Source organism: Pseudophryne corroboree, chromosome 3 (genome assembly GCF_028390025.1).
Source record: "Pseudophryne corroboree isolate aPseCor3 chromosome 3, aPseCor3.hap2, whole genome shotgun sequence".
NCBI classification, from domain to species: domain Eukaryota; kingdom Metazoa; phylum Chordata; class Amphibia; order Anura; family Myobatrachidae; genus Pseudophryne; species Pseudophryne corroboree.
In genome coordinates, this window is record NC_086446.1 from 660,434,249 (window position 1) to 660,454,245 (window position 19,997).

At 46.3% G+C, this 19,997-nt stretch overlaps 1 protein-coding gene across 1 annotated transcript in view; it reads left to right on the forward strand.

The window, feature by feature from the left end:
- Positions 1–903: 903 nt before the first annotated feature.
- PLPP4 (phospholipid phosphatase 4) overlaps positions 904–19,997 on the forward strand; it is a 280,174-nt gene continuing 261,080 nt past the window's right edge. Inside the window, exon 1 of the mRNA XM_063963728.1 lies at positions 904–1,363. Within this exon, the coding sequence (XP_063819798.1) occupies positions 1,308–1,363 (56 nt within the window). The 5' untranslated portion in view covers positions 904–1,307. The remainder of the gene's footprint in view (positions 1,364–19,997) is intronic.

A 19,997-nucleotide genomic window follows, 5' to 3' on the forward strand; every position in this document is an offset into this window, starting at 1 on the left:
CTTTATAGCATAAGAGCTCTGGATTTGCATTGCAGGGGCAGTACCTGCAGTGTGTGCAGGAGGGAAGCTAGTCATTTTACAGGGGGAGATCCTGTACTATTACAGTGGGGGAATCCTGACTTTACTGCGTGACATTCCGTGTATAGTAATGATACAGCCCGATAGGCTGCTGGAGAGAATACTATGCCATGCTCTGCCAGGACCAGCTCCTGGATTCCTGATAAGTCGTGGTGTCTGCCTGACTGCAGAGGTCTCCCACAGGCACACTCCAGACACTCTCTATCCTGAGGGTGACAGCAGCAGCACTCCAGCTGTCTCACTCCTCTGTGAGACAGCAGCACTCCAACCTCTCTCTCACTCCAGCCCCACTCCTGTGTGTGTCCGCAGCACTCTATCCCCTTTCACTCACTCAAGCCCCACTCCTGTGTGTGACAGCAGCACTCCATCCCCTTTCACTCACTCTAGCCCCACTCCTGTGTGTGTCCGCAGCACTCTATCCCCTTTCACTCACTCTAGCCCCACTCCTGTGTGTGACAGCAGCACTCCATCCCCTTTCACTCACTCTAGCCCCACTCCTGTGTGTGACAGCAGCACTCCATCCCCTTTCACTCACTCTAGCCCCACTCCTGTGTGTGACAGCGGCACTCCATCCCCTTTCAATTACTCTCACTCTAGCCCCACTCATGTGTGTCAGCAGCACTCTAGCACCTCTCACTCGCTCTAACTGTAGCCCCACTCCTGTGTGTGTGTGTGAGACAGCAGCACTCTTATCTGTCTCACTCCCTTCAGATCCCACTCCTGTGTGTGACAGCTGCACTCCATCCCCTTTCAATTACTCTCACTCTAGCCCCACTCCTGTGTGTCAGCAGCACTTTAGTCCTATCCACTCACTTGAGATCCCACTCCTGTTTGTGACTGCAGCACTCTAGCCCGGGGTCTCACTCACTCCAGCCTCTCTCACTCCCTGTGTGACAGCAGTACTCCACTCTTTCTCTTGCTGAAGCCCCCCCCCCCACACTCCTGTGAGAGACAGCAGCACTCCAGCCCCTCTCTCCTAACTCTGAGGTCCCAGCTGTCTCTCTCCCAGGCTGGTGGAGTCATCAGTCACCTGGGCAGTGTCTGTATGGCGGCCGCTGGCAGCGCTGTGCACGCTCTGTGTTGTGCTGAGAGCCGGCTGTCAGTGCGTGGTGTGCTCCCTCCTCTCTCCCGCGTCTAGCAGTGTGCGCTCCCCGGGATAGCCGCCTCCCCGCTACCTGCGCCCAGTGCAGAGCCTCCGGCTGTCCCCGTCCCTCTGATGCCGGTGGAGGATGAGGGCGCTGCTACAGGAGCTCGGAGTCCGTGCGCTGCTGTTCGGGGTCTTTGTGTGAGTACCGGGGCTGAGACCCCCTCTCTGTATATAGTGATACTGCTCTGTATGTATTCCTCCTGTATCTATGTATCCAGCTGGGGTCACACTGCACCTGCTAACTGTATTACACCTAACCATGCATCCAGTATTCCGCACCTGTTGTCTCCTAACCATAATGTCACCTGCCTCTCAGGTCACCTTAGGAAGAAGCCGCTTTATTCCTCATAAGAAGGATTTAAAGTAATACTCTGTAAAGAATAAGTTTTACCTGCTTTAGGATTTTTTATTTTTTTTATAGATAGATAGATGTACACTGTATCCAGCTGTCTTACATTATGCCGCACCATGTATACCTGCAGTGCTGTGGTACTGTGTCATATTGTCTGCAAGTTCATTCCAACTACTGTAACATCATTGTAATCCTCTTAGCTCATGTGTCTGCTAGGTAGTGATAATCGTGGGCAACCTGCACTAAGCTGTAATTACTGTAATATACTGCATGTTGTAGTATCATGCATCGTGGCTTACTGCAAATATTATGTTATAAATATACTATATATTTGTATTACACACTCACACACTCTCTCTCAATTCCCCTATCCCCCACCTTGGCTGTGCATTGTGTCACATGTCTCCCAGGTTGCAGGTGTAGTTTTCTGCCTCTTCAGTTCTTTCATTAACTTCAGAGTAACAGTGATGTAATTAGGCACGGTGGAGCTGGTCTGTTAGTGGGGGGATGCAGCATTATAATAATTGTACAAAGATGTGGAAGCTTTCATTACTATAATTAGTTGATATACTGTAACCGATTTTTAATGCACTGTAACATAACAGATGAGGTTTGTTAGAGAACAGCAATGACAGGGTTACACACACATCCAGCACTATTAACTGTTTCCACCGCAATTTGCTCCTTTCAAAACGAATTATGGCCTCCATTTATGAAGCCTCAGAGAGTGGTAAATAACACAGTGATAAAGTACCATCCAATCAGCTTCTAACTGACATATCACAGGCTGTGTTTGAAAAATGACAGTTAGGAGCTGATTGGTTAGTACTTTCTCTCCGTGCTATTTATCACCCTCCAAGGCTTGATAAATCTGGGCCTATGTCTGTTTTCCACTGATAAACTTATCTAGTATTATTTGGTGATCCTAAGGGCCCTACACTCCTTGCCTGAATGATGATTGATCATCATCCAGATTGACTTGCATTGCAAAGCGACGGAGAACCAACGATGAACGACCGTGGGGCTGCACATCGTTCATTATTGGTGCATACACACGGGGGGTAAAAAATTTCCTGCTGCGATCAACTTGGAATTACCTCCACTGAGCGATATGAACGATTTCTCATTCATTACTGAACGAGATCGTTCATATCGCCCGCACACATCAGCAAGTGTGTAGGGCCCTTTACCTATGGGAGTCAGGTATTAGTGTATGTTTGGGAGAAGAAGAATATTAAAGCATGTTGTACCTATTGTCTGTGCAATATGTACAGGGACATGCACTATTAATGTTAGTTTTATTTTTTACTTTACACTACATGACAGTTATTCACATTACTTTGATTTATTACTAAGTTCCTGACCTTTCAAAAGGTAATAAGATGGTATTTGAAACTCTTATCTCCAGAACATTTAACTGTTGATTGCGTTAAATGATAAGGGATTAGTAACAATTTTTACCTAATTTTGTTTATGAGCATACAGTACTTAAGTAATATCTGTGGATAGTTTATGCTGATTGCACTGCCGTCCCTTGATTCAATGTAAATCAGATGTTTACAGAGAACTCTCTAATGATGGTCCTGTATTCACAGTTGGACTGGCCCACAGGAGTACAAGGGGAAACTCCGGAGGTGGGGGGGCTCCTCCTCCTTTAGGAATCGGGTCCTAGACCAGTGGTTTCCAAACTTTTTTGAATCACGGCGCCCTAGAATATCAGAATTTTTTTCACGGCACCCCTAGGGCAAAAATTTCTTATTGAGAAATTTAGAAAGAAATATTACATTAAGTAGATCGCGTTTATACGTCATCCTTAGGGTCAGTTGTGTGGTGAGGGACAAGATTTGCTTCTGTTTGGCCACAGATTTTATGACTGGCAGCCACCCGCACTGGTTTTGCCTATTATATTGACCATGAATAATTTGAATTGGTCCTGGACCACCAACCCAGGGCACCCCTGCAAGTGTCCCGAGGCACCCCAGGGAGCCACGGCACACAGCTTGGGAACCTCTGTCCTAGACTGTGCATTTGAATTTTACATTTATACGTGTTACCTTATACTGCACAGGGGAATACATACTGTATGTTTTACCGGCGGCCAGAATCCCAGCTGTCATGATCCCGACAGCAGGATCCCGGCCACCAGTATGCCGCCAGTGAGGCTTGCGCTAGAAGGAGAAAAGGCTGTGGCACCGGTATTCTGGTGGCAGCATTTCACCGCCTGTTGGGATTCCAGCATCAGCATTGTGACCACCGGGATCCCAACAGGCAGTCTCATGATTACCTCCCTGCCCAGGACTATGGTGTATTTTCTTCAGTGCAGTCCTATTATTAATATGGTACATTATTATGCATGAACTCAGGGGCGTCAGAACGTTTTTAGGTTGGGGGGGGGGGCAAGATATAATCTAATTTTGGCACCCCTAAATTGCTGAATTGCTGTAGGCCAGATCCACCTGAAATACATTGAGAAGGCCAGATCCACACTAAGGGGGTCATTCAGATCTGATCGCTGCTGTATGTTTTCGCACAGTGGGCAATCAGGTATTAACTGCACACGCACATTGGACAGCAACAAAGGGCATCTCTGGTCAGCGAGGGGATGATGCGAAAAATCCGTTGGCACGGGCGTTTGCAAGGTGATTGACAGGAAGAGGCCATTTGTGGGTGGTAACTGACCGTTTACTGGGAGTGTCCGAAAAATCGCAGGTGTCCCCAAGCGTTTTTAGGGAGGGTGTCTGATGTCAGCTCCGGCCCCAATCAGCCTGATGTGATCGCACTGTAAGAGTAAGTCCTGGGCTGCGCAGAGACTGCACAAAGTGGATTTTAGCAGCTCAGCGTACACATAGGATCGCACACTTGCACGGCAAATATACACTCCCCCTGGAGGTGGCGACTATTTGAACACAGAACAGCAAAATTAGCAGCTCAGCTCTCCCATGCCGCTCTAGTTTCCCACCACGTGCCCCATGTAGCAGGGAGAGAGTAGGTCAAGCACTAGCAGTGACCAGTGCAGTGCTGGCGTCAAGGTGACTGATAGTAGTGGCCGTGGGAGTTACAGGGAGGGTGAGGGCAGGAATGCTGAGGGGGAGTTACAGGGAGGGTGAGGGCCGGGATGCTGAGGGGGAGTTACAGGGAGGGTGAGGGCAGGGATGCTGAGGGGGAGTTACAGGGAGGGTGAGGGCCGGGATGCTGAGGGGGAGTTACAGGGAGGGTGAGGGCAGGAATGCTGAGGGGGAGTTACAGGGAGGGTGAGGGCCGGGATGCTGAGGGGGAGTTACAGGGAGGGTGAGGGCCGGGATGCTGAGGGGGAGTTACAGGGAGGGTGAGGGCAGGGAAGCTGAGGGGGAGTTACATGGAGGGTGAGGGCCGGGATGCTGAGGGGGAGTTACAGGGAAGGTGAGGGCAGGGATGCTGAGGGGGAGTTACAGGGAGGGTGAGGGCAGGGATGCTGAGGGGGAGTTACAGGGAGGGTGAGGGCAGGAATGCTGAGGGGGAGTTACAGGGAGGGTGAGGGCCGGGATGCTGAGAGGGAGTTACAGGGAGGGTGAGGGCCGGGATGCTGAGGGGGAGTTACAGGGAAGGTGAGGGCAGGGATGCTGAGGGGGAGTTACAGGGAGGGTGAGGGCAGGGATGCTGAGGGGGAGTTACAGGGAGGGTGAGGGCAGGAATGCTGAGGGGGAGTTACAGGGAGGGTGAGGGCCGGGATGCTGAGGGGGAGTTACAGGGAGAGTGAGGGCAGGGATGCTGAGGGGGAGTTACAGGGAGGGTGAGGGCCGGGATGCTGAGGGGGAGTTACAGGGAAGGGGAGGGCAGGGATGCTGAGGGGGAGTTACAGGGAGGGTGAGGGCAGGGATGCTGAGGGGGAGTTACAGGGAGGGTGAGGGGGAGTTACAGGGAGGGTATGGGCAGGGATGCTGAGGGGGAGTTACAGGGAGGGTGAGGGCTGGGATGCTGAGGGGGAGTTACAGGGAGGGTGAGGGCAGGGATGCTGAGGGGGAGTTACAGGGAGGGTGAGGGCAGGGATGCTGAGGGGGAGTTACAGGGAGGGTGAGGGGGAGTTACAGGGAGGGTATGGGCAGGGATGCTGAGGGGGAGTTACAGGGAGGGTGAGGGCAGGGATGTTGAGGGGGAGTTACAGGGAGGGTATGGGCAGGGATGCTGAGGGGGAGTTACAGGGAGGGTGAGGGCAGGGAAGCTGAGGGGGGTGTTACAGGGAAGGTGAGGGCTGGGATGCTGAGGGGGGAGTTACAGGGAGGGTGAGGGCAGGGATGCTGAGGGGGGAGTTAGAGGGAGAGTGAGTGCACACTGAGGGGGGAGCTACATGAAGGGTGAGGGCAGGGACGCTGACGGGGAGTTTCATGGCTGGTGAAGGCAGGGACACTGAAGGGGAGTTACATGGAGGGTGAGGGCATGGGCACTGACGGGGAGTTACAGGGAGGGTGAGGAGAAATGAGGGGGGAGTTACAGGGAGGGTGATGGCTGGGAAGCTGAGAGGGAAGTTACAGGGAGGGTGAGGGCTGGGAAGCTGAGGGGGAAGTTACAGGGAGGGTGAGGGCTGGGACGCTGATGGGGGTGTTACAGGGAGGGTGAGGGCTGGGACGCTGAGGGGGGGACTTACAGGGAGGGTAAGAGTAGGGATGCTGAGGGGGGACTTACAGGGAGGGTAAGAGTAGGGATGCTGAGGGGGGAGTTAGTAGGAGGAAGAGTGCACACTGAGGGGGGAGCTACATGGCGGGTGACTGCAGGGACACTGACAGGGAGTTACATGGCGGGTGAGGGCAGGGACACTGACAGGGAATTACAGGGAGGGTGAGGGCAGGGACACTGACGGGGAGTTACAGGGAGGGTGAGGGCATGGGCACTGATGGGGTGTTAAAGGGAGGGTGAGGGCAGGGGCACTGAGGGTGGACTTACAAGGAAAGTGAGGGAAGGGGCCTATAAAAATAGCTTTCTAAATAAAATACTCTAAATCAAAGTGTGGATTAAACATTCATATACAGATTATAACATACGGAGAGCCATCCCCCCCCCCCCCCCCCCCGACTGTTGATTACCATATAGGAGTGTAAGTAAGCAAAAGGCAGCAGCCTGTCACACGTGGGATTCTGTCTGTGTGCTGCGGCTATCCCTTTGATTTAGAGCAGCCCACTGGGGAGGCGGAGCTCGGGACTCGGAGAGTACTCAGAGCTGCCTGAGATAGTGCGGTCTGCCTGGGCGGGACATCTCTTCATGCCGCCGGCGCCACTGCTGCGCTGCCTGTGGTAAGTGAGACAGGCTCTGGCAGCAACAGGCAGGACAGTGAGGCTCCCTCAGTAAGTAGGCAGAGAGGGGGGAGCCGCTTTTCATTCTGCAGGCGCAGCTGCTGCCTGTCTCAGTGACAAGCGCTGGCAGCCGGCAGCAACAGCAGCACTTCTCAGCAAGGAGGTGTGACAGGGAGACAGAAAGTGTCAGGGAAATAGTGGGTGACAGAAAGACATTGGCTGACATAAAAATAGTGGGTGACATGGTGAGGGAGACAGGGAGATACTAGGTGATGGAGATAGTGGGTTACAGGGAGAGAGTGTGACCGGGTGACATGGTGAGGGTGTCAGGGGGATAGTGGGCGAAATGGTGAGGGTGACGGGGATAGTGGGCGACATGGTGAGGGTGACAGTGGGATAGTGGGTGACATGGTGAGGGTAACATGGTGAGGGTGACGGGGGATAGCAAGTGACATGGTGAGGGTGACAGGGGGATAGCGGGTGACAGCAGCATGGCCAGCCTCCTCTTCCCTTTGTCTCCCCCCCCCCCCCCCATCACAAAAGGGTGTCCCAGCAGTGCAGACAGCCCCCCCCCCATCACAGGAGGTGTCCCAGCAGCACAGAAAACCTCTCCCCCCCCCCCCCCCCTTCACAGAGCAAAGGGGATGCTTCCAGCGTCACAGACAGCTTCCCCCCCCCCCCCCCCCCCCTGCTGTCATGATGCCTCCAGACACCTCTTCCCTCTCTCTCCCCCACGCTGTCCCCGGGGATGCCTCCAGCGCAGCCGCACAGTCCACAGCCAACCGCACAGTCCAGCTCACCTGTCCGCCTCCGGGCTCAGTAGGTCCGCCCGCCGTCTGCATCCATCGCGCGGGAGAGATGATCCTCCTCCCTCATGCTGACGGCCGGGAACCTCGTGGAGCAGAGCTCAGGGAGGCGGAGCTCCTCAGACTGCAGGCATGCTGCTGCTGCTGCTGTATGAATAGCAGTGCAGCGGCAGCAATAACAATTAAAAAAAGTCTGAAAATGATGGGGGAGGGGCCGCACTGGGCCTGGGATGTTCACTGCATGGAGCGGAGGATGTAATGTGCGGTCTTTCACCTGACCGCACATCGCTCCTCCGCTCCTCCTGTACCTTGATCGGCGCCTCTCTATGTTTGGGGGGGGGGGCGAGCTGCCCCCTTGCCCCCCCTGTTCCGACGCCTCTGCATGAACTAGCAGTATTTACTATATACACTACATCAAGAAAGTATTCACAGCGCTTCACTTTTTCCACATTTTGTTATATTACAGCCTTATTCCAAAATGAAATAAATTCATTTTTTCCCTCAAAATTCTACACACAATGGGCCTAATTCAGATCTGATCACAGAGGCAAATTTGTTAGCAAATGGGCAAAACCATGGGGGTCATTCCGACCCGATCACACGCTGCACTTCTTCGCAGCGGTGCGATCGGGTTGGAACTGCGCATGCGCGTTTCCCGGCAATGGCCGTCGCAGCGATCGCAGCGGCGACCACAAGAAGATTGACAAGAGGAAGGCGTGTCGGGGCGTTAACTGACCGTTTTTCGGGAGTGGTCCAGCGAACACAAGCGTGTCCAGGCGTTTTGAGGGCGGATGTCTGACGTCAAATCCGGGACCTGCATCGCTGGATCCGTCGCAAATGGTAAGTAGGTCTAGGGCTGGTCTTGTTTTACGTGAAACTTTTTTAGCATAGCAGGGCTGAACAAGCGTTCGCAGCCCTGCTATGCTAAAATACACTCCCCATAGGTGGCGTCAGGTTGATCGCACGAGCAGCAAGAAGTTGCTACGTGCGATCAACTCGGAATGACCCCATGTGCACTGCAGGGGGGCAGATATAACATGTGCAGAGAGAGTTAGATTTGGGTGGGTTATATTGTTTCTGTGCAGGGTAAATACTGTCTGCTTTATTTTTACACTGCAATGTAGATTTCAGTTTGAACACACCACACCCAAATCTAACTCACATGTTATATATGCCCCCCTGCAGAGCACATGGGGGGTCATTCCGAGTTGATCGCTCGCTGCCGATTTTCGCAGTGCAGCGATCAGGCTAAAAATCTGCATTTCTGCGCATGCGTACGGGCCGCAGCACGCACCGCAACATACTTTCACAAAAAACTTTGCAGTTTTACACAAGGTCGAGCGACTCTTTTCCGTCGCTCTGTTGATCGGTGAGTGATTGACAGGAAGTGGGTGTTTCTGGGTGGTAACTGACCGTTTTCCGGGAGTGTGCTAAAAAACGCAGGCGTGTCAGGTGAAAACGCAGGCGTGCCTGGGGAAATGGGGGAGTGGCTGACCGAACGCAGGGCGTGTTTGTGACGTCAAAGTAGGAACTAAACAGACTGAAGTGATGGCAAGGAAGGAGTAGGTCTGCAGCTACTCTGAAACTGCTTGAAAAAAAATCAGCACTGTTCTGCTAACCTTTCGTTCGCACTTCTGCTAAGCTAAGATACACTCCCAGAGGGCGGCGGCTTAGCGTTTGCAATGCTGCTAAAAGCAGCTAGCGAGCGATCAACTCGGAATGATGGCCATGGTTTTGTCCATTTGCTAACAATTTTGCTGCTGAGATCAGATCTGAATTAGGCCCTATACCCCATAATGACAATGTGAAAAAAGTTTTTTTTAGATTTTTTTCAAATTTATTAAAAATAAAAAAATTAATAAATCGCATGTACATAAGTATTCACAGCCTTTGCTCAATACTTTGTTGATGCACCTTAGGCAGCTGTTACAGCCTCAAGTCTTTTTGAATATGATGCCATGAGCTTGGCACACCTATCTTTTGGAAGTATTGCCCATTCCTCTTTGCAGCACCTCTGAAGCTCCATTAGGTTGGATGGGAAGCGTCGGTGCACAGCCATTTTCAGATCTCTCCAGAGATGTTCAATCGTATTCAAGTCTGGGCTCTGGCTGGGCCACTCAAGGACATTCACAGAGTTGTCCTGAAACCACTCCTTTGATATCTTGGCTGTGTGCTTAGAGTCGTTGTCCTGCTGAAAGATGAACCGTCGCCCCAGTCTGAGGTCAAGAGCGCCCTGGTACAGGTTTTCAACCAGGATGTCTCTGTACATTGCCGCATTCATCTTTCCCTCTATCCTTACTAGTCTCCCAGTTCCTGCCGCTGAAAAACATCCCCACAGCATGATGCTGCCACCACCATGCTTCACTGTAGGGATGGTATTGGCCTGGTGATGAGCGGTGCCTGGTTTCCTCCAAACATGACGCTTGGCATTCATGCCAGAGAGTTCAATCTTTGTCTCATCAGACCAAAGAATTTTGTTTCTCATGGTCTGAGAGTCCTTCAGGTGCATTTTGGCAAACTCCAGGCAGGCTGCCATGTGCTTTTTACTAAGGAATGGCTTCCGTCTGGCCACTCGACCATATAGGCCTGAGTGGTGGATTGTTGCAGAGATGGTTGTCCTTCTGGAAGGTTCTCCTCTCTCCACAGAGGAATGCTGTAGATCTGACATAGTGACCATCGGGTTCTTGGTCACCTCCCTGACTAAGGCCCTTCTCCCCCTGATCACTCGGTTTAGATGTCCGGTCAGCACTAGGAAGAGTGCTGGTGGTTCTGAACTTCTTCCATTTATGGATGATTGAGGCCACTGTACTCTTTGGGACCTTCAAAGCTGCAGATATTTTTCTGTACCCTTCCCCAGATTTTTGCCTTGAGACAATCCTGTCTCAGAGGTCTACAGACAATTCCTTTGACTTCATGCTTGGTTTGTGCTTAGACATGCACTTTTAAGTGTGGGACCTTATATAGACAGGTGTGTGCCTTTCCAAATCGTGTCCAATCAACTGAATTTACCACAGGTGGACTCCAATTAAGCTGTAGCAACATCTCAAGGATGATCAGTGGAAACAGGATGCACCTGAGCTCAAATTTAAGCTTATTGGCAAAGGCTGTGAATCTTTATGTACATGTGATTTCTTAGTTTTTTTTTTTTTTTTTAATTAAATTTGCAAAAATCTCAAAAAACTTTTTTCACATTGACATCATGGGGTCTATTCAATTCGATGACTAGTTGCCAATTCCACTAGTTTACTTAAGTTTTGTCGACAATTGGAATTCCCACTAATTAAATTCTCGCCAATGTGACTGTTTAGTCGGTGATGTATATACAATTCCTGACAAATTGTTCTCCCTATAGGTTATAATGGTCAGACCAATTCAATGAATTCGCGGGTGGGGAGAGAGTTCGAATTCCCGACAATTTTAGGCTTAACACAATTCTCCACATGCGCTCACATATAATGAACAATCTAAATCCTTATACTTAGATGGAAAGGGAGTTCATCCACATCGGTCACAATAAGTCCAAGAAATTCCGTTGAAACTTCCTCTGGCCCGTTGAGCAAAAGGAAAAAAGAAAAGAAAAAACAATATGGTGTAGTATGTTTTTCTAATGTTCAAGAAAAAGTCTTATCAGCGGGTTATGAATAATGGAGGCGTAGTGCTTCACAAAGGTTATTCTTCCACCAGAAATTATTCGTACCGTACTCACACCCAAGTGCAGTAGAGAACACTCATAAAGGTATCTTTATCTTCCTCCACCTTCTATAACTTCTTTCTATTTTAGTCAAATAAGAGGTAATGGCGTACCTTACTTACAATGAGTAAGGATAACGCTTGCACATAAAGGTTTCTTTATCTGTATGTGTTTCTTCCTCTATTCTCGGCACTCAAGTTATTCTTTCTGGCACTCCAAACGATCAGTCATGTATGGAGGTGAATATCACGATCCAGAAAAAAGACGACAGGGGAGCAATATGGTGTAGTATGTTTCTAAATATATACAGTTCTCATATATGAACAGTGGGTGGATAATATTTAATATTCCACCACCAAGGTTCTATAAAGATCGTACCGTACTCACACCCAAGTGTGGAAAAAAACACTCGTAAAGGTATCTTTTATCCTCCTCCACCTTGTATCATCACCTTCTATCCCTTAGGTCCCTTAATACCACACCTAAGTGCTTAGTGGTATATATGTATGTCTCACCAGACTTACGGTAGGTCTGGTTGTTGAAGGCACATAAAGGTATCTTTATCTGTGGCTTTCTTCTTCTAACGTTGCCGCCCAGAAATTCCTCCTGATGCTCAAACCAAGTCACAATAATAGGGGTATTAGACCCCAATAAAAACTTGAGGTATTGATAAAAAAATGATTTATTGTAAAAAATTATTTTGTTTAAAAAAATTCATAAAATGATCCAAATAAATTCGACATACACAGCTCAATACCACATCTTGGTGTAAAGTATAAGTTGGAAAAAAAAAACTTTAAACACCTGACCTGTAGGGTGAGGTCCGGACCAAACCCAGATGGTAGATGGAATCTTTAGATGTGCATATAGAGCCGTGTAGTCCTCTCTCCACCAACGCGTTTCGACAAATGTCTTCCTCAGGGTGTACTGGAGAGTGACTGGGGTATCCTGTTTATATACCCTAGTTGGTACCTCCCCTTCCGGGGGTGGGGATTTCCAGTTAATTTAATTTTGTCTCTCTGTGCACATCTAAATGACAATTATCACACTATAATATGCAGACATAGATTTATATTGTGGGTTATATTCAAGATCTATATATTTTCTCCTCATTATAGTGTTTTAACCATTAATTGCGTTTCAATGGAACGCATGTTACTTCCGCCGGAAGTGACCGTAAAAACGTCACTACTGACGGAACCAGCGCAATGTAGAAAATTAGCTTTCTCTAGACCTATTTCACCCTCCGTTGGAATTGTTCCCGTCGGGGATAGTATGAGGGAATATGTGTAAAGATAATGTTAATCCTTAAGTGTTTCATTTGTGCTCCATCTAACGTGGAGCGTTGTACTTCTTCCGCCGGAAGTGACGCCGATTACGCCACCCCCGCCGGAAACTGTTGGTTCTGTAATGCGTTCCACCTTCTGTGGAACGCATCGAGCTTCCGCCGGAGATCTCATTATAGAGAGTTCTACATTTTTTTACATTTTTTTAATAAAAAACTCCTCATTAGGATTAATATATGGTAATATTCTATAAAAAGATATGTTTTATATGTATTTAACTATCTAATGTCTGGCTTACATAAATCATCGTCACTTCCGCCGGAAGTAGTCATTACATAATTGTTTCCATAATTATAGAAATAAATAAAATAAAAAATGAAATTTTTTTTTAGGAAATTAACAATTCCGGGGGACATGACAGTTCTGGCAAAGTTGCCCCAAGAATTAGGAAACTTATTATTTATGTAATAGATTGCATCTCCATCCTAAATGTGCGGATACATCCTAAATGTATCCGCACACTTTAAAGAAACACATAGATGTGATCCAACAGATCTCATCTCGTTTTGTGGTATCCAAATTGCTAAAGGAAACTGGAGAAAAAACAATTTAGATGAGGTATTAGCAAGAACAGAAATGAAAACTATTTTCAACTTGGGAACTCTACAACCAGCAGGACTAAACTCAGACTTTGAAACAAAATGGTTTCTGTAAAAAAGGATATATTAATCCTATCTCCTATTACCTTACGTAGACCGAAATAATATAGCTCACATTCCTCCATCCTTCCATTTGTTATAGAACAAGGAGAATGGTATATTATATATTTCAATATTTTTTAATAAATTTTAGATACTGTAAGCTCCCATTATATTCTATTATTAGTACCAGGTGAATATAGAGAATAATAATTTAGGAGAGGCCAGTTCTATAGAGGTATTTAAACTCATACATTATTTATCTTCCACATTTAGGATGGAGATGCAATCTATTACATAAATAATAAGTTTCCTAATTCTTGGGGCAACTTTGCCAGAACTGTCATGTCCCCCGGAATTGTTAATTTCCTAAAAAAAAAAATTCATTTTTTATTTTATTTATTTCTATAATTATGGAAACAATTATGTAATGACTACTTCCGGCGGAAGTGACGATGATTTATGTAAGCCAGACATTAGATAGTTAAATACATATAAAACATATCTTTTTATAGAATATTACCATATATTAATCCTAATGAGGAGTTTTTTATTAAAAAAATGTAAAAATATGTAGAACTCTCTATAATGAGATCTCCGGCGGAAGCTCGATGCGTTCCACAGAAGGTGGAACGTATTACAGAACCAACAGTTTCCGGCGGGGGTGGCGTAATCGGCGTCACTTCCGGCGGAAGAAGTACAACGCTCCACGTTAGATGGAGCACAAATGAAACACTTAAGGATTAACATTATCTTTACACATATTCCCTCATACTATCCCTGACGGGAACAATTCCAACGGAGGGTGAAATAGGTCTAGAGAAAGCTAATTTTCTACATTGCGCTGGTTCCGTCAGTAGTGACGTTTTTACGGTCACTTCCGGCGGAAGTAACATGCGTTCCATTGAAACGCAATTAATGGTTAAAACACTATAATGAGGAGAAAATATATAGATCTTGAATATAACCCACAATATAAATCTATGTCTGCATATTATAGTGTGATAATTGTCATTTAGATGTGCACAGAGAGACAAAATTAAATTAACTGGAAATCCCCACCCCCGGAATGGGAGGTACCAACTAGGGTATATAAACAGGATACCCCAGTCACTCTCCAGTACACCCTGAGGAAGACATTTGTCGAAACGCGTTGGTGGAGAGAGGACTACACGGCTCTATATGCACATCTAAAGATTCCATCTACCATCTGGGTTTGGTCCGGACCTCACCCTACAGGTCAGGTGTTTAAAGTTTTTTTTTTTCCAACTTATACTTTACACCAAGATGTGGTATTGAGCTGTGTATGTCGAATTTATTTGGATAATTTTATGAATTTTTTCAAACAAAATAATTTTTTACAATAAATCATTTTTTTATCAATACCTCAAGTTTTTATTGGGGTCTAATACCCCTATTATTGTGACTTGGTTTGAGCATCAGGAGGAAATTCTGGGCGGCAACGTTAGAAGAAGAAAGCCACAGATAAAGATACCTTTATGTGCCTTCAACAACCAGACCTACCGTAAGTCTGGTGAGACATACATATATACCACTAAGCACTTAGGTGTGGTATTAAGGGACCTAAGGGATAGAAGGTGATGATACAAGGTGGAGGAGGATAAAAGATACCTTTACGAGTGGTTTTTTCCACACTTGGGTGTGAGTACGGTACGATCTTTATAGAACCTTGGTGGTGGAATATTAAATATTATCCACCCACTGTTCATATATGAGAACTGTATATATTTAGAAACATACTACACTATATTGCTCCCCTGTCGTCTTTTTTTCTGGATCGTGATATTCACCTCCATACATGACTGATCGTTTGGAGTGCCAGAAAGAATAACTTGAGTGCCGAGAATAGAGGAAGAAACACATACAGATAAAGAAACCTTTATGTGCAAGCGTTATCCTTACTCATTGTAAGTAAGGTACGCCATTACCTCTTATTTGACTAAAATAGAAAGAAGTTATAGAAGGTGGAGGAAGATAAAGATACCTTTATGAGTGGTCTCTACTGCACTTGGGTGTGAGTACGGTACGAATAATTTCTGGTGGAAGAATAACCTTTGTGAAGCACTACGCCTCCATTATTCATAACCCGCTGATAAGACTTTTTCTTGAACATTAGAAAAACATACTACTCCATATTGTTTTTCTTTTCTTTTTTCCTTTTGCTCAACGGGCCAGAGGAAGTTTCAACGGAATTTCTTGGACTTATTGTGACCGATGTGGATGAACTCCCTTTCCATCTAAGTATAAGGATTTAGATTGTTCATTATATGTGAGCGCATGTGGAGAATTGTGTGAATTTCTCTTTGTTGTCTACCAGTTTCTTAGCACGTTAGGTGAACGTGTTCACATAATTTACCATTTGCAGCTCCGGAGTGCGCAGTAGGAAGATATCTATTCGTTTTTTCTGAATTTTAGGCTTAAACTCTCCCTTTTTTTCTCTCATCCCCCAAGGGGTGAGAGTTTACAAATTTTTGTTTTGAATTTAATACTAAGATATTAGAAATGCTGTAAATAGGTCTAATTTTTCAATCCAACACATTTATATTCCAACTGGCTAGTTTAGCAAGTGGTTTGTCCCCTCTCCTTTCTTAGTTGTTTCAACTAACATATCTTGCAGCAATAGAGGATTTCATCTGAAGAAGGAGGACAGCATGCACCTGATTGGAGTTTTAAGAGGATGCCAATCAAATCTTATCGTATAGTACATGATTACACAACTAGGACAGCGATGTGTTTTGTGCCGCAGCGCACCGTAAACAACATTGCAGCGGGGCAGTTATGTCAGAGAATGCTGGTTCTCCCTACAAAACAGCAGGTTTAAGTTGCGAGAACTGGCATTCTCTGATTTACGGAGCGCTAAATTGATTAGCTGCTGGAGCCCCCTACTGGCACTATTTAATCCGTGCTGAAACTGAATTTACCCCTTCAAAAAACAGTTTTAATGTAATATTATTTTCAGAAATTTTAAATAAAAAACTTTTGGACTTGCGGTGCCGTGAAAAAAATTCTTTTTTTTTTTTTTCCAAATATGTTTATTAAATACCTCCAAAACATGGTACAGAAATGAGGGAAAAAAAAAACCGCATACATATCAGACATATCGACATCAAAGTAAGCAGATAAGAAAAGTAAAAGTACACAGCATATATGAGTAGGTGGAGGAAATTTTCCAATTTTCCAAAACAATTAACAAGAACAAATTGTAAACCACCAGAAGAGCGGCGGTCAGGCTATAATGTATTGAGAATGGGACTAAATATGACTGACTAAAAACTGACACTCAATTCCGGCAGTTCAAATTAAAAAAAAAAAGAAGAGGTAAAAAAGAACATCACAAAAACGTTAGAACAAAAATAAGCAAAAACACCTACCAAGAGCCACAGGCCACCGATCCGTCCATAGAAGTGTCCATCCAATCCGCCAGGGAAGAAACAGCAGAAATAAGAAGAGAGGGGAAAGAAAAGAGGAAGTGTGTGGAGAGGGAAGTACGGATGAAGAAGAGGGAGAGGGGAAGATAGGAAGCTCAGTCAGTTAGAGAAACTTGGCTATCAAGTTGTCGGAGAGAGTACCAAAAGTTAGATTGGAAACATTTATGTATTGCTAGTTTAGTGTGGGGAGGGAGGGTACAAATGTATTTATCCCAGCACTTAAAGAGTGCAGGAGTCAGGGTTTCCTTGTGAATAGAGGCTTCCAGCCAGTCCATATTAAATAAGAAGAGTAACCTAGAGGTAGCCATAGGGAGAGTAGGAGAGGTAGGATGGATCCACTGTTGCAATATAGCTTTTTTCCCCACTGCTGAAAGTAACACTATCAATTTTTTATCAGTGCGTGGAATTCCAGGTTGGTCCGACAGATGACCAAAGAGGGCCCAGGGAGCAGTACATTGAAAGGGGATGCCTAGCGTTGAGGTGCCATAATGGTGTAAGGTATGCCAGAATTTTTGAATGACAGGGCAGGCCCAGAGACAATGGAAAAGGTCAGCTTCTACCGTTGAGCATTTATTACATCCGGCCCTATCTGATATACCCATTAGAAAACCTTGTTTAGGCGAAATATATGCCCTGTGTAGCAGTTTATAGGCCATTTCCTGATATATACTAGCCGGTATTAGTTTAAGGGTCATAAAAAAGGTATCTAATAGGGTGTCTACTGTGAATGTAGGAACTTGGGAGATCCATTTAGCCAGATCAGGAAAATCAGTGTGGGGGTCCAGTTCAGTGCGGATGCGCGCATAGATAGAAGATATGGAGTATGTGTTGGAGCGTAAAAGGGAGTCTAAGGGGTTAACAAAGTCTTTTCCCGTGAGGTGAGGGAGAACGGATGTAAGATAATGTATAGCCTGGGAGTAGTAAAATCCATGCAGGGGTGAAATTGCATATTTCTCAATAGCCTCCTGGAATGGCAAAGGAGTGTGAGTAGGTGTCATCAGATTACGTAGAGTCTTTAAACCAGAGGAGCACCAAGCACCAAAAGGCAAAGAGGCAGTACCATTTTGGAACTCCAGGTTTCCAAGCAAAGGTAGAGAGACTGAGTAATAATATTTGAGACCAAGAGCTTTCCTAGCCATTTTCCACGCCTTAATAGTGGAAGACAATAGTGGGTTATCAAATTGGGGAGATTTTATTTGAGAGGGCCGGGCATGTAGAAGGTAAGCAAGAGAGAGAGGAGCACAAAGCTGAGATTCTAACTTGGTATCTGTGAATACATCGTTGCCACTGAGCCAATCCATAGCGAAACGTAGTAAGCACGCTAGATTGTATTGTTTAATGTTTGGTAGGTTTACACCCCCTTGGCGCACCGATTGCGACATTTTTTTTAGACTTATCCTGGGGCGCTTACGGTTCCATATAAACTTGGAAAGCAAGGTATTAAGTAAAGAAAAGTCGGAGTTAGTGAGAAGAATGGGAGTCATTTGGAGAATATACAGGAGTTTCGGGAAGCTTGCCATTTTAAACAGGTTGCATCTCCCTAACATATTAAGGGGAAGGTTTTGCCATAGGCTAAGTTCAGTCCGTATTTTATGTATGATCGGGGTTATATTACGTGCATAGAGGGTGGAGAGATGTTGTGGTAGAGCCACTCCTAAAAAGGTGATATGTGAGGGGGCCCATCTAAACGGGAAGGGTCTAATCCAACCCAGTCTCGCCTGGCCAAATATGGCCAGGGCTTCAGACTTGGCAAAGTTAATGGAGAAGCCAGCAAAAGACGAAAATCTGTCAATTGCCTCTACCAATACAGGAAGGGAGCATTTAGGGTCAGAGGTACATATAAGTAGGTCATCTGCGAAGGCTATAACTTTGAGTTCGCGATCCCCAACAACAATGCCTCTAAACCCAGGTAGCAGTTGGATATAACGAATAAAAGGTTCCAAGGCCAAATTAAAAAGCAAAGGGGAGAGAGGGCATCCTTGTCTGGTGCCTCTCTCAAGAAAAAAGGAAGAGGAGGCCACATTATTAACTACCACCTGGGCCATCGGAGCAGTGCAGAGGGTCCGCATTAGACTACAGAAATTAGTGCCAAATTGCTGATGGGAGAGCACTCTAAAAAGGTGTGGCCAAGCGATTTTATCGAAGGCCTTTTCGGCGTCTAGATTAATAAGAATATTGTCTTCCAAATTATGAAGGCGGGTATGGGAAATAGCAGCTATCGCCGATCTAATACCTTGTACAGATTGTCTGCCTTTAATAAAGCCTAACTGGGCCGGGGAAATGAGATGAGGCAGACAAGACTGTAGACGGTTGGCCATTAGTTTGGTAAGCAATTTGAAGTCTTGGTTAAGAAGTGAGATAGGGCGATAGGAACCCACGAGGGAGGGATCTTTACCCGGCTTGGGTATTACGATTATCCGTGCCTCATTGAAGTATAAGGGTATAGTTCCGGAGGTAAGGATATGATTATATAATTTGGCTAGAGTGGGTGTGAGTTCAGCATTAAGTAATTTATAGTATTCAGCCCCAAAGCCATCAGGGCCTGGGCTCTTGCCGTTTGGTAAAGATTTGATAGTTGTGAGTATCTCTTCCTCAGTTATAGACATCTCGAGAAGGTCCCTGTCATCTCGAGAGAGGACAGGAAGCTGAGCGTCATGCAAAAAGGATTCACCTGTCTCCACGTTATCTGGCTCTGCTGTATATAGGGATTTGTAAAACTGCATAAATTCGGCGCAAATGGCTGTCGGATCTGATATAATAGTGTCTGAAGATTTAACCACCTCAACCCATGTGCGAGTGCGGGGTCCCCGAGCGAGGTTCGCCAAGAGTCTGCCCGATTTATTACCCCATCTAAAAAATTTGTTCCGCTGGTAATCATATCGTGTCTGGGCCTGCTCTGTTAGGAAGGTATCATATACTTGTTTAGCAGTCAGGTATGCCTCTTTATGTGCGGGAGTGTCGGAACGCTTATACGTTCTATAAGTTGAGGTGAGAAGGGAGCTCAGTTCATGGAGGCGGGAGTTAAATGTTTTGCGTTTAGAATTTATGTATGAGATAATGTGGCCCCGGATAACAGCTTTAGAGGCGCTCCAGAACAGTGAGACATCCTCCGCCTGGGCCAAATTATCAGCAACGTAGGTGTGCCAAGTGTGTCTAAGGTGTAGGAGAAAATCCTCAGAGTGAGTAAGATAAGCAGGGAATCGCCAGCATTTGGAAAAACATTGGG